Consider the following 16,051-nt stretch of genomic DNA (forward strand, 5'->3'; position numbering starts at 1 on the left):
AAAAAAATACTCTCCTCTCGAGCCACCAGAAAGACACACGGCCCTGAAGATACCTTGATTTTAAGCTGAGACCTGTGTTAGACCACTCACTTCCCGTACTATAAAATCATAAATGGGTGCTCATTTCGACCACGAAGTTTGTGGTACTTTGTTACAGCAGCAGTAGATAACGGACACAAAGACCAGCCAATGACATCCACTGGGCAGCACAGATTTCTCACTAGACCACCAGTTAGCAACTGTATAAATTTAACCAAGGAGAACAAAGTTTTCCTCCACTCTGGGAACTGCAAAATAAAGTTGACAGTATATTCTAGGAGTCTAGTTTCGATGGGGAAAGAAAAGTTAATATGAAGAAAGCTCCCAAACCGAAATATGCTTGTTACTTTTCCAAGACCCAACATTTCCAGGAAGAAATCTTACCACTCATTATATCTCCAGGGATATGGGAACCGGGACCTGAAATAACTTTGCAAACAGCCCGCAGAATTATTCAGCTCTGATCAAGAGGACACGTCCTCAGAGACAACCTTCCCTGAGAACACGGGAGAGGAGAATTTTTAGAATGCGAAGAGCAGCAGGTTACCTCATCAGCGGCTAGGAAAGGTGGAATATAAAAAAGGATAAGGGAGACAGCCTCTGCATAGTGACAGAAAGGATAACTTAAAATACTAAGGCATTTGTTAAAATTTCAGCCAGGGTATCAGGTAATTAACGTTGACTTAAATGCCACCAAAGCTTTTTAAGGTACCCGATACATTTGAGACATTTTCTCTCCTTGCCTATCTGTTCAATGACATTAAAAAGCTCAGGAGAAAGAAGCAAGAGTTCAGGGAAGATGTGAAAGTTCCCGAAATGTGACCAAGGAATTGGCCCAGCAAGGGGGGTGGACTGCTGGTCAGAGCACTGAGGAACTTATGAGGAGAGAGAGGAGAGGAAGGAAGCACCCCCCCCATCCACAACCACCCCCCCCGCCCCGGCCCCGCCCTGCAGGTTGCAAGTGGGGTCCTACTCCTGGCGCAGACAGCAATGGGACATGGCACAATTTACTGCAGTTCTCTGAGGTTAGAGGAGAGCTTCCCTGAAAACACCCCGCCCCAGAGGTATAGTTGTGGGTAAGTTCCACAGATTCACGCAGCTTCTACCTTTAGGCTGTCTGGAGGGGCCAGGAAGACTTTTGTGTTTTGTTTTTTTGTTTGTTTGTTTTTTAACCACGGGAATGTTCTACTAGAGACGGGTCTGGAAGAAGCAGCGTTTCACATAGATACTTCAAAACTCACACAGTGAGCCTTGGCAGGGACAGCCCACTGATGCCGGGGGCAATGCCTGAAGTAATCCAAATTGGGGGTACAGGAAGGGCAGTGCTCACTCCTATCAGGGTCCTCGCCCAGCAGGGCTTCTTCTGCCACAGACACTGCCCCGCAGTTCTGACAGCATGGAGCCCACATATATTTTTGAAAATAAAATATGGAGATCATATTCAAAGTATCACCTTGCTTGGGAACTTTTATAGAGAAAACCTAGTAAAGAAGTATTTTTTTGTACCCATTTCCACTATACCATCAAAAATACAGAGTTGAAAAATAAAGACTTAATGAAGCATCTTGATATTAAAAGTTTGTGAGATCCATCTTTATTTTGTTTTTTTATTTTTTTTAAGATTTTGTCTCAGAGAGACAGATAGAGCAAGAGTGGGAAGAGAGAGAAGTAGACTCCCCTCTGTGTAGGGTGCCATATGTGGGGCTTGATCCCAGGACCCTGGGATCATAACCTGAGCCAAAGGCAGATGCTTACCCTGCTGAATTACCCAGGCTCACCTGAGACCCTGCGACCCACTTTAGTTAAGAATTACTCAGCTGGCACTTGTGTGACACACATTCATTAAGGGCCTATCACTTGCTGGACATTGTGTAAGGCTCTGAAAGCATAAGGGCAATCTTTCATCTCCTCCAGCTGTTATGTCCCACAGATGTCACTCTCTCTAACCCTAGGGTGCTCATAGCCAACAGTCAAGAGAGCATTTCTTAAAGAATATCCACTAGGAGAAAGAACCCAAAAGAACAACTGCAAAATGGGAGCCAATAGCTGTGTTTGGTGAGCACGTTATACTCAGGAATCATTCATCTGTGTGGCTTTCTCGGTACAATAACTTAGTTAAAAACCTACCCTAAGAACTCAGCCCTTACAGAGTGAGAGAGCAGTGTTGGCAGTTACATAGACAGAGACATCCTCTGCTGAACCCAGAGCCACAACCAGCCCCTCCAATCCCCATGGGCTTGGATACCAGGCTTACTCGGTTATGTATCTCCAGGTTTCTCCATGTCTGAGGGTATACAACGCCAAAGTCAAAATTCAATGCTGGAAGAGACCTTTTCTACTGGGCAGTTTTCAAACATCATTTTTGCACATAGAAGTTTTTATATGCTGCCATACCGAAAAACTGGGAACTCTATAAATACATTTTAAGTAATAGGTTTTGGCACAATCATTCAAAATATAAGGCAGTCACTTAAAATGATTCTGTAGATCTATCTTCATTGACACAAAAAAGATAACAAAGACATTACCAAATAAAGCAGATTATAAAACACTGTGTTACGAGAAATTAAATTTTGAAGATGTTATTGTAGAACTATTTTAAATCTACATTAATGTAAGTGGAGGAAAAAAGACCAGAATATTCATAGAGAAGTTAATAATGATGTATCCCTGAGTAGTAAGACTGTGAATATCTCACCATGATTGGTTTTTAATTCTTCTATTTTGATGTCATTACCAAATTTTTCTTCATGTAAATCTTCCTTCCTTGAGTATGGTTACCAGTAGAAGGATGTTGTATGTACAAAAGGCTTATATCCTACACCACGCCACATCCCCTTACACCAACTCCCTATCAGTACCACTGGAGGAACACCAGAAGACCCAGTCTCCAGCCTGTCCTGGCTCTGGGACCACAGAAAAGTTACTTAATATCTCCCATCTCTCTTCTTCATCTGTGGGCAGCAAACACCGGACAAAAGGAAAAATGAAATCAGGCATATAATGTGACAGTCCTTTTAAAATTACAAAATTGAGGGGAGCCCGGGTAGCTCAGCGGGTTAAGCCTTTGCCTTTGGCTCATGATCTCAGGGTCCTGGGATCGAGCCCCACATCAGGCTTTCTGCTCAGCAGGGAGCCTGCTTCCCCCACTCTCTCTGCCTCCCTCTCAGCCTACTTGTGATCTCTCTCTGTCAAACAAATAAATAAGATCTTTACAAAAAAAACAAAATAAAATAAAATTACAAAATTGCTATTTGCATCATCTCTAAAATATCTTCAGGTATGCCTGTCACAATATTAATTGATGAGCTTATTAGGAAACATTGTTAAAAAAAAATATTTCCATGAGGGGCCCTTGGGTGGTGCAGTCAATTAAGTATCTGACTCTTGGTTTCAATTCAGGTCATGATCTCAGGGTTAGGAGATCAAGTTCTGCCTTGGGCTCTGAGCTCGGCAAGGAGTTTGCTTAAGCTTCTTTCTCACTTTACCCCTCTCCACGCTGGCTTACTTGCTATCTCTGAAACAAATCTTTAAAGAAAAATATTTACATGACGTCTTAGTAAGAAGACAGGTGAATGCAACCATCCTAAGTGCACTCAAAATGGAACTGAATAGAGCCTGGCCATGGCGTCAAGTGGGGAAGAGCACAGACTGTGTTGAAAAGTCCTAAGTTCAAGGTCCAGTCTACTGCTTCTGCACTGTGTAGTATTAGACAAATCACCCCCATGACTCTGCACCTTAATCTTTTCGTCTGTGAAAGGTCAGTCACAACAGGATTGATGTCGTGGAGGTTTTATGACGATAAAGAAGACAAAGCACAAACAGCGCTTATCCCAGTGCCCGGCACATAGTAGGATCTTCATCTTTCTGAACGATCTCACTGACGATAAAGCCAAGATGTGTGACAATGACTCCAATTTTCAGAGGAAAGGAATTTACCAAAAGAGAACATTCCAAAAAAGTAAGTAATGTCAAAATATTTTTACTATTAAACAGCAAATAACTTGGTGCCCACGAATTAATTCATACCACTCCGCTAAACCACCAACGTGGTCTTGGCAGAAATAACTTAAGTCTGATAAGGCCCTTTCGGAAGACCACAGCCTGACATTACCCCTGGATTCAACCTAACTATTACTCTTCTCAAAATATGGATGCTAAAAAACAAACACTGGTAACCACGGGAACAAGTAAACCAAAGATAACATTCAGACAAAAGTCGTCTCGCCTTCCTTTAACTGCCCATAGCTCATCTTTTCATCTGTCTTATTGCCTTTATCACTTTCTACCTTGTGTTAGAGTCATTTGAGTGGGGTCTGATCTCTCTGTCCACATGGTAAGCTCTGTGAGTGCAGAAACCCTGTCTTATTCAGCTTTGGATTTTCAACAAAGCCTTGAGCAAAGAAGGCCATAAATAGGCAGTTTGTTGGGGGTAAGAGGGAGTGTACCTGAAAGCACTGCCACACTGAATACCATACCCACATTGTCTAACCTTCTGGGGAAAAATTAATCAAGCCTCCCAACCACTTGACTAGTAAAACCTATGCAATTAACCTGATTTTACAGGCTAAAGAACCATTTAAGAATTCTAATTCCTCTAGAATGATGATAACATGGAATTAGAATTCAGACATATAGGTGCTGAAACGGTGATCAACACTGTTTTTATCAGCTTCAGCTTTCTTTATGAAATTATGGTTTACTAAGTCTATAGCAGTAGCTCAAGTTCATCTTTTAATAGAGAAACGAAAATAGTAAGTCACATTAGGCAATACTGTCATGCTAAAGGATTTTTACTGAAATAAAAATCATTTTCTAGAGATCACCTTTTCCTACAAGCAGGAAAGTAGTTTTGTTGGGGTCTTAATTAGCCCATCAAGGTGTAATGACATTTCTACCTAATAACAAGGTAAATTCATTATGGGTGCATTGGTGGACTATCCCATTCCACAGTGTCTATGTACGGCAAGTGTCACAGCTGCCTTCAGCAAAACTTTAACTGTAATCCATAGGGCTGAGCTGTCAAAGTATGAACAGCATCTACACCAAGGAATTAACAATTTAACTGATAAGTTTATCATTTTTCCAAATTGCTGAGCCTGGTTCTTGGAAACATATGTTTTATGTCAAACACATGACTATTCCGTTTTATGAAAAATCTACAAAAGGCAAAATATTTGTACAATGTTCAACTGAAATTAGAAATGATAGTACCATCTATTGACAGTATATGAATTATGAGATGGCCCACTTAACATCTTTCTCTGAGATGTCTTTAAGAGGATTTCCTTATGCTGTACCTTGATACTCAAGTTTTTTTTGTAACACAGATGACATTACCATATATACAATTGGCAAGAAAACCTTTGCATAAAAGTACTCAAAAGGAAAAAGAAAAATCTGTTTTTTTAACTATCTCCAGCATTTAACATTGAGAACTAAGGTTTCACCCTTTTTCTCCAGCCCTTGTATTTAGTAGGTCAGTTTTAAGAACAAGGTCAACAGTGTATTTTTTCAAGGAACAAATAAGCTTTTGCCTCTTCAGTCTTTTGTCCACAGCCACCAGAAATGAACGGAGAAACAAATACATGATTGTAACCACCTGTATTTGTCTTTTCTTATAGAATGTGACATCTTGAGAAGTAAAATATCTCCCAGTTTCCTACTTACAGGATGAAGGGGAGGCTTAGCTGGCCTTTTGGGGCTGGAGGTGGGAAGAGGGAGAAGGAAGCCAGAGTCTTAGCAGGTAGGTCTATAAAATGCTATGTCAAAAAGAAAGTCAGGATGACCTTTTCCAAGAGGTAAGCGGGCGGCTACCCGTACAGCATTAGTAAAGGACTGAGGAAACACCTGCTTAAACTCAAGTCTCTCCCCACTAGCCAGTGGGGCACAAGACACGTAAACCTCATGCCCACATGGCCACAGTGAGTAAGGATAAGCACACTATTTGCTAACACAGTAGCCACGCACTGGCTAGATCAGTGGCTCCCGAAGACAGAGCGAGGGTCTGTTTGTGTGCTTGTGTGTTCATTTACATATGCATATATCAGAGTCTTGGTGTGGAAGGAATGAGACGGGTACAAGAGAGGAAGGCAAGGATTCTCTCACCTGATAAACACTGGCCAAAACAACCTTCCAGCTTCCTCTCACACAGGCTGGTTTAAGAGGTAGTTTATCTGGGCCCAGAGAGGGAACAAATGATCTCGAGTCAATTTCAAACAGGGAATGGGGAATGAAGAAATCGTATGGCGGGGACCAGCCCTGGATGTCCAGGCTGATTCCTGAGCAACGTGGAACTTTGGAGGTTTCTAAGAGGAGGAAGCTGGACCTGCGAGGCAGGGCTGTGGTGAAAGAGGAGGGTAGGTGACGGCCACCTTGTACACAGGAGATCATAGAGGACAAGTCCATGGGCCACATTTGTTTATGATTTAAACAGTAATTCACAGACTCCTCTTATAGGTGTGTTCATAGACTCCTCTAAGAATGTTTTTAAGCATTGTGTTTCTGTGTCAATTACAATCACACACATGCACGCACACTTATATGGGACATCAAGGGACATCAAGATAAGTCCATTTCAGGGATCAAGCTACCAGCTCCACTTTATAACCACAATCACTAGCCTCAGGGGATCACTGGGACAACCTGCTCATCTCACCACATTTCCCTGGTAAATTTACTCTCCAGCTTCCCTACACAATTTCCTCCACCTCTCAAACCTCAAATATCTTTCCCTTCCTCACATTCAACAGATCACAGTCCTTATTTTATGAGGAAATATAAACACCAAAAGAGGACTTCTGCCTTCCCATATCCAAACCCATCAATGTCCTTGCACGTCAGCCTGCCCGCCCTTCCATCATGGTGGCTGCCCTGTCCAATGGGGGACCCTCTGCATCCTTCTGAGCAAGGCTGGCACCTGCGTGTATGCCTGGGTGTCATCCCGTCCGACCCACCTGAGGACAGCAGTCTTACCATATCCCCTCCCTCATTCCAGGTTTCCTTCCCATTAACTTACACACAACACCTTTTTAGAAAGGATTCCCTTGTGCTCGCTTCGGCAGCACATATACTAGAAAGGATTCCCTTCACCCTATATTTTCACTGGGCTATCTCCCCATCCCTCCGCCACCCTGGAGAGTACTTTCTGTTACGTTATCTGTACTAACAAGTAATCTGTTCTTGCTATCTCGTGTTCGCTCTTGCCACTCTGTCCCGAACCCAGTTCAGTCAGGATTCTGTCCCCAGCACTCCACCAAAACAACTCTTGCCATGGTCAAGAATGTGCTGAATTTTGCTAAATACAGTGTGAGTTCTAAGTTCCCACTGTCTTGATTAACAGCAATGGCTGCAGCTTTTTACTCCTCCTTTCCTGAGACACTTCCTCTGTTTGGTTTACCGGACCGCCATTCTCTCCTCTACCTCACCAGCCTCTCCTCACCGGCCTCTCCTCACCGATCCATTGATCACTCTGCATCCATGTACCACCTGAGAGTGCGCCAGATGACTTGTCTTCACTCACTCCTAGGTGATTTCATTTAATTTCACAGCTTTAAATACCATATGCGCCAACAGTTCTCAAATTAATACCTCTAGCCCAGAACTGGATCTCCTGTGAAATCTACACGGGTGCACCCGAAAGCCTGCTTGACGTTACACACACGTCCACGAGATAACCCAAGCTCACCACTTCTGGCACTGAATTCTCGATTCCACCCAAACCTGGACCTCTCAATTCATCCACATTTTCAGGCCCAGATCTTAAGTAATCTTTGAGTTCTCTTCTCTGTCCAGAATTCAATAATGATTTATTTCTTTTAAAAGATTTTATTTATTTATTTATTTATTTATTTATTTGTCAGATTGAGAGAGAAAGAGAGTGCACAAGCAGGCAGAGGTAGAGAGAGAAGCAGGCTCCCTGCCAAGCAAGGAGCCTGATGCGGGACCCTATCCCAGGACACTGGGATCGCGACCTGAGCGGAAGGCAGTGCCTTAACCGACTGAGCCACCCAGGCATCCCCAGAATTCAGTAATTACATGTCACCTCCATTATTCCCTGGCCTGGTCCATCACATCATAGCTCTCTGCCTGGCTGTAACTGCCTGGCAAAGGGCTCTGAGCTTCCACCTTAAATGGTTCCTGGATGGTGTATGCTCCCTAAGTCAATCACAGTGTTTTGAAAATGTAACTCAGCTATGCTCACAAATTTCCAATGGTTTCCCACCTACTAACAGTGAAGCCCAAAGTCCTCACCACAGGCTACACAGCCCTAAAGGATTCAGCCCCTGCTAACTCTCTGACCTGGTCTGCTACCCCTTTGGTCACACTGTTTCCCTGGCTGTTTTTATAATTGCTTCAAACATGCTTCCAGCTCAGAATCTTTGCAATCATTGTTTGCTCTGCCTGGAACTCTCTTGCTGCAAACAATCTCATGGCTTGATTCTTCACATCTGTCAGGTGTCTGCTCAAAGACTACTTTATTTAGAGATCCCCTTTGTGGCAGGCAGAATTCTAGGATGCCTCCAATACCGCTGTTCTCTGGTATACAAGCTCTGCATGATCCTCTTCCCCGGGTGTGAGCGAGACCTTTAAAGATGATGGGTTGTCACTCCCGAGATTAGGTTACTTGATACAGCAAAGGTAAAGGGATTTTGTGGGTATAATTAAAGTTCCAAAGCAGTTGACTTTGACTTAATAAAAAGAGAGATTAATGTAGATGGAACTGGCTTACTCCAGTGAGAAACCTTTCCCTACCCTTGAAAAAAAGGCAAAGCCCTATTGTGAACTGCGTGTGTGGACAGTGGCCTGTAGGCACCAAAGACCTCAGTCCACATCTGCCAGGCACTGACTTCTGCCAACACTCAAATTAGCTGGAAGAAGACCACAAGCTCCAGATGAGCAGGCCTTAATTGCACTGGTGTGAGACACAGCAGAGAGCCAATCTAAGCCGGGCCCAGACTTCTGACCTACAGAAACAGAGCGAATAAATGGCTTTTGTTATGAGCCCTGAAATCTGCACTAACTTATTACACAACAGTAGAAATCTACAATGCCTTCTTTAATACAGAATAGCACCCCTGTACTTCCTATGCTCCTGATACAGATTTTCCTTTAGAGAACATGATTTTTCATGTAAGTCATATGAATATCTGAGTATTTCCTCTCCCGGCCTCTAGAAAGCCTTCCTAGAAGGTAAGAAATTTAAATTCGTCCTTTGTTTTTTTCCATTGTTGCCTCACAGCAGCCAGAACGGCACCATGCATGTAGCAAGTGCTCAATAAATATTTCCAGAGAGAATGAATACATATGCTGCTTACATTTATGTCAGCACAGGTTATGTCAGGCCCCAAAAATGTAACAGCATTTAACGTTTAGTTTTAAATTTTAAAAGGATAATTCTCAAAGTACAAGTATTGCCATTAGAGGAAACCAACTATGTATTTGGAGAGATTCCTGAGTTCTCAAATATGAAAAAAACTGGTTTAAATGAGTACCTTGAAAACATTTAAGGAAAAAAGATATTTTCACAATTAGGCATGAACATATATTCACCAAAAGTAATATTAAAATTAATTTCTATTTTTTGGAAGTGTTTCTAGGCGGTTAGAGTCAGGGAAAAAAAAATGATTGATTTGTCCATTTCAGTAACATTTTTAATGGATCCTTTTATGATACCCCTCTGAGTAGTTAGCTAAATGTCCATCAAAAAGCAGTAAAGTCAATAGGATTTGTTTCTGGTTGAGCCACCATACCAAAAAATACTGATTATTAAAATCCATGCAGAAAGTGATTGGTTTTGAACAGAGGCCAGAAGTCTCTGTTCTATTTGAACTGCTGAACACGTTAAATCAGTGTTGTAGATAAAGACGTAAAAGACAGGCTCATCAGATGGACAACTGACATATGTCCAAACATGATAACTAATATGCCGCACTGACAATCACGAGTGAAATATGGACTGGTGCGGGGGAGGAGGCAAGCAATGGGTCAAAACCAACAGGTTCACTCTTACAGTGACAAATGTTAAGACATACGGAATGAGTTTTAAAACACAAGCTGCAGTTCAAATTAGGCTTGATAGCCCTTCAGGTGGAAATAATGAAGTCAGAGGCCTTGTTTGCCTGTTAGGTCATGCTAGATCGGTCACCAAGGTGCATGGCTATTTCAAAAGGCAGTGGACATTTAGGCTGATTTAGGAGAAATACAGAGTGTAAACAGAAAAGGAAAAAGAAAAATCACAGAATCTCACTATTGTATTCCAGCCTGCCAAGGCCACATCTGGAGGCCTGCATTTAAATATGGGGGCTACAACATAAAACTGGAAAACGATTCCATGAAGAGAGTTCTGAGGCCAAGTGGGTTTTTAGAGTAAACCAACGTACATTTCTTCCTTGCAGAACATCTTAAACTCTTTAATATATTAATATTCCTTGTGATTTTCAAAATACAGAGCATGTTCGTGTATGCATGTGTGTACAGATAGATGGGACACTACACATGGTTTCTGAGCTTTTCTGAAGGTAGGAGATATGTAGGACCAAAGATCTGTGCCGCAAACCCAGGGAACCACCCAGGCCCATGAGGAACAAGGTAACAAAGGTAAGTGCCTACTAGCTGTCAATAAAGGTGAACAGCTAAGATCATTAGGATACAGAACCAGAGGATGAGAAGCAAGGCTACTTGTGCTGTTTTTCCTAGGAAGAAGGAACCCATAAAAATACAAATGGCTCTCAGAAAGACAAGAGGATGTACTTCTGTATCGTTCTAAGACCTACAGCAAAACAGTCTCTGGAGGTAAGGCTCAGGAATATGTACATGTTTTAAAACACTCTCCGAAGAGTGTAATCCAGACAACCTGGTATCTGCTCTAAGGGTCAGAACTGGAACCCAGAACAGGAAGATCAGTTGGATCTCAAGGAAGAAGGCAAACCAAAAAAACAGCATTTTGTTATCACAGGAGTGATTCACTCCAGTACGCACAGAGGCGAGGTAGATATCCAGCACACCACAAAAGAAAAAAATTACTGGATACATCAAGTAGGAGACTGGATGGTGGGACACTCAAGGTCATGCCCAACACTGCGCACTCAAGTGGGCTGGACACTATCCACCACGGTCTCACTCATGACTGTATCTCAGAAGCAAACTCAGAGACCGGCCCAGTGGTTTTATCACAAATATTGGTGGAAAGAATATATGAACAAATGAAAAATAAACAAAAGTAGTATCTGGTTCCAAAGTCAAACGAGAAAGGAAGGGGCTATTTCATTCTTCAGAGATTACTAAATATGCATAATTATGAACCATAATCAAGGTTACTTTCAAATATAAGGAAAATGGTCTCTGTAATCATTTCACTTCTTGACCAGGAACCTTCTCTGAATTAAATCACACCAAAGCTTGCCGCGCCATTCCCCTAGTGAGCACGTGAAAACACACCGCAGATTGCAAATGACTGTCCGAAGTGAGGGGTGATTATGCCAACGACTATCTACCCTGACAGACTACACTAACTCAGATGGCTGGAAACTAACCTTGAAAATGAGTCCGCTTTTTATAGCTACGGCTCAGAAAAAGGTCCATCAGCCATGTGTTTTATCTGTTTAATTGTCAAAGGAGAACATATGTGTAACTTATTTTAAAAGCACCTTCAGAAACGTGGCAGTATCCTGATTGACCTGGTGACTGAAGCTGTTTATAATTACGTGGAAGCGAGTATGTCTTCAGACACCATCTTCTTAACAAAGAATACTCAGGAAGATGGGCCTTACGGTTTAGAAATCCATGAAACAGAAAGAACCTTCACTCACTAGACACAAAGTTGACACTGTCGGGCCCCACATTTGTATCCATTTCCTAGACGACTGAGGCTTCTTTCAAAATACATCTGTCATTTCTCCACAGTAGCTGATCAAACCTGCCACTGAAAAATGTTCTGAACAGGCAACTTGTAGAACAAGCATGGTTTATTTCTGTCAGACTGACTGCCGAAGTGTGAAAGAAACTCATTAAAAATCTCTTACTGTGATCTTACATTGTAAAGTTTTTTTTTGTTTTATTTTTTTTTTCAAAAAGGGAAAAAAGCCCAGGAAAGGAAAGGCAAAGGGGAAAAAAAAAAAAAAAACTTAATGAAGGGTATACTGAGCCTGCAGACACACTCATCTGGTGCTTTCTTTCTTATTCTTCTGTAGTAAGCAATTAGAAAAAGAGCAATTAGTCCGGGCATACAGCGTACACACTAGCTGTTTGGTGAAATAAAATAACTTAACAATCTTATTTTATGCTAATATGAAAACTTAATGAAGGAGGGAAGAATACTGTACTATAGGAAAAGCAATATAAACTAAATGGTAGTATTTACCTTAATCTTAAAACGAGGTTCACAGCGCAAGAAGCTTCTCTATAGTCTTCGCTGGCATTGGGTAGGCCCTTGGAAAACAAAACCGCAAAAAACAAATAAATAAAATCATAATATCCCTTGACTCACATCACCCTTTCTTTCTGGAAATTTGCAGACTAGGTCTTTACACACAGCAGGTCCTGTTTGGCCACATAACGAGCTCTATGTGAAGGTTGGAATGATGCCTAATTCCCATCCCTGCCAAATTGTTTTCAATAGAAAACCCTGGCTGTAGGGTGGGTCCTATGAACAAGGATGGTATGAGTAAGTCCAAAGAAGAAGGGTCAGCCATCTTAAAGCAGCATCCCACAAGCTCAGCCATTGTCTGGACCCACTGGGATTTGGTGATGCACAAAGGCTGGCACCTTAAACATCAGGAGGCAGAGGAAAGTGGGATCCGGCAGGGATCTTCCCTGCCTTTCTCACCTATAACCTAGTTCTTTAAATACGCAGCATCAACCACAAATCCCTCTCCTCCACCTCCCCTCCCTACCCCTACAGAACCCTGGACATGAGTAGACCTTCCTGCTGTAGTCGAAAAAGAGATTTCGGGTCAAGACTTGGCTTTGCCACTGACCAGATGTGCAACCTGAGCAAGTCATTCTCCAAACCTATTTCCCACTTACAAAATGGGGATAATACCAGTGTCCAAAGTTTGCTGGAAGAACAAATAATATATATGAAGATGACTTAGACAACTACAATGTGTTATATAACACTCGTTATCCTAATCCCCTTTCCTGGTTCCCTTATTCTATTCGCCTTTGGACAAATTATTACTCCTGACTTGCCTTTTGTCATTGAACCAGTCCTCACGATTTATCTCAAGTTGTTTTACTAAGTTGCCTGATGCAGAGAAAAGGACCTAAACTGAATCTCAGCTCTGCCTCTAACCAGTTCTATAATCTTGCGTGAGCCACTTAACCTCTGCAAGTCTGTGCTTCCTCAGCTATAAAATAAGGGCCAAGGACTAGAAGTCTGACCTCAAACAGGCTTCCTGCAACCATAAAATCCTATCACTCTCTCCTCGGTTTACAGCCTCTTTCAGAAAACATATATCAGGTAGAATGAAAATGAATTTATCGATGGATATGGAGATCTGGGGGGGAAAAGTTGTGATACCAAGGCTGGTGGTGCTTGATAGTATGAGGATTTTGAGAGCAAAAGGGCTTGCCTATTAATTATATAGCAAAACCAGAATGGGGGCCTGAACCCTTTTCCTATGACCATGTACCTCCCCTGTGTTGCTCAGCACCCAACCTGACTCATGGCTCATATTTTCCATCATGTAACTTTTAATATAGATGCATTCCACAGTCCCTGGACTTTTATTTTTACAAGGCAACTTGTAGAGATAAATTGGCCCATAAACTTCCATGATAAAAGAATTATGAAAACAGGTTGTAGAAATCCAACTGAGAACCAAAAAGGAAAAACTATCAATTAACTCTACAGTTTTGTGGCGAGCATCTAACAGAATGGGGAGTCATTCTCTTTCCTTTTCTTATTTCACACAGTACCCACAATTTCAGAAGCAGTGTGGTAATCAATCCTTGCTCTTGAACCTATCATTTAAAGGTTGGAAGTCCTGAAAATCATGGTCAAGAGTAACAGTACTCTTTTCTCCATACCTATTTAAAAAAAGAGAGTTTACAAGCTCCCGATTTTGATGGACTGCCCTAAAAACTGTCTATCTCCCGAAAATGTTGTGTTTTTGTGTGTGTGTGTTTTTTTTTTTCTAAAACTAGGTCTACAAATCATCTCAAACATAAATCACTGGTGGAGAAACATACCTGAGAGTCCTGCACTGAGAGGGACTGTATCTGCTCGGGTATACTGCTGGCATTCACCGCCATCTGTTAAGAGAGGCACCATTACAGCACTTAAGGAAACCAAAATGAGACAGTAAGGTCAGCATGCTTACACCAAGTCCTGATTATCAGAGACAATTTTGCCTAAGTAATTTTAAGCTGGTTTTTTGCATCAAAATGTGATCTTTGACAACCTTCATTGGAATCACCTAGGACACATGGTAAAGATCTCTGGGCCCCGCCTAGCCTAGGATTCAGAATTTCACAGAGACGAGAGAGAATGTGTATCTTCAACAAGCACCCTGGTGATCGTTATGCTTTCAGAGAATCACCGAGCTAAAGTGAAAAGGCAGGGACTATTTGATAGTTTAAATCTGATAGCAGAGAGATGCTCTAGGACCATCTCTTCTTGTCACAGAATTTCGCCTCAAGTTAAAAGTCCCCACTGAAAGGATGTTAGGATAAGTAACATTTAACCATGACTTGAACTTTAATCATTACTTGAAACAATTTTTTTTTTCACTGGATTTAAAAAACACATAAAGATAGTTGGACTTTTAAGACACGTTTCCCCAAAAGAAAAGCCAAAGCAATAGGTTATTATTTTCCCTCGAAATGGAAATCCAATCCTAATGTGATACCAAAAGAGTTTTTCCCTCAAGCCTTACTTCTGTGAACTCTGCCCTCAAACAAAACTGGAAAGACCAAAAACAAAACAAAACAAAACAAAAAAAAAACTAGAAGAGGAACAGCAATGAAATGATGAATATATATTATTTTTTAAAACTACTATCAATTCTAAAATAATCAGAAGTCATCAGAAATTTTTTGCAGCAAGTTTTCTAAAGTTTAAGAAATAAAATTCTTATTCTCTGGGCTTCCTCAAAATAACTAGGTTAGTAATGAAGTAATAGGAGGAAGTCTACTACTGTCTGTAATTTACTTTGAAATGCATCAAAAGTGAAGATGGACTGATGGACTGACAAAGTATAGTAATGGTAGGATCTATGTGTATGCGAATGTTCACTGTAAAGTACTTTTAGTGTTGCTATATATTTGAAAATCTTCATAGTAAAATGTTGGGGGGAAATGTGTAAGAAGAACAAACAACCTGTATTCTTTAACCAGCCAGAGAACCTGGGCTTACACCAAATGATCTCTTGTAAAGAATCCTTCAGGCTGACTGAACCCAGATCTGAAGTAAGGTTTGAGATGCAACCAAAACCCACGTTAGCACTTAGAGAATATTCTACCTCTAGTCAAAAGACTACTTTAAACTGAAAAACCTTAATGGCAGTTACTAGAGATGAAAACTTCTCTTTCTCCTAGGGAGGTCCCCTCTCCTGCCCTACTTCCTTATTCCTGGGCTATCATCAGAATGGAGAGCTAGTTAATGGGGGGCTGGATCCCCAAGGACCCTGTGCAACCTCACTCCACAGGTACATTACCCTGCAGGTAGTGAAGGGACCAGCCTCTAGCTCTCACCAGTACACAAGTTATACAGGGAATTGCTCAGGAAAACATGCAGAGATGCACAGGAGTGGTGGGGAGCGAAGTTTCCCGTCAAAACATCTTCCTTGGCAGCCAATTCCAGTCACCCAAATTTCACCATTATGGGCATACATTTTTAAATACAAAAACTTACAAGAAAACTAACATATTAGGCAAGTGTGATCATGGTGTAATATAAATTTGCTTATTGGAATTTTTTTGTTTGTTTGTTTGGTTTTTAAATAGTTTGTTTTAAGAAGCACATTTGAGAAAATGGGGGTTTTCATAGGCGGGGAAGAGAAGAACAGAT

At 41.5% G+C, this 16,051-nt stretch overlaps 1 protein-coding gene across 3 annotated transcripts in view; it reads right to left on the bottom strand.

The window, feature by feature from the left end:
- STK39 (serine/threonine kinase 39) overlaps positions 1–16,051 on the bottom strand; it is a 304,821-nt gene that overhangs the window by 108,858 nt on the left and 179,912 nt on the right. For all 3 annotated transcript variants that reach the window (XM_032355850.1, XM_032355849.1, XM_032355851.1), the window contains 2 exons: positions 14,233–14,295; positions 12,401–12,468 (listed from right to left, as the gene is read on the bottom strand). In XM_032355850.1, the coding sequence (XP_032211741.1) occupies positions 12,401–12,468; positions 14,233–14,295 (131 nt within the window). The remainder of the gene's footprint in view (positions 1–12,400; positions 12,469–14,232; positions 14,296–16,051) is intronic.

The sequence above is a fragment of the Mustela erminea genome, chromosome 8 (assembly GCF_009829155.1).
Source record: "Mustela erminea isolate mMusErm1 chromosome 8, mMusErm1.Pri, whole genome shotgun sequence".
Taxonomy (NCBI): domain Eukaryota; kingdom Metazoa; phylum Chordata; class Mammalia; order Carnivora; family Mustelidae; genus Mustela; species Mustela erminea.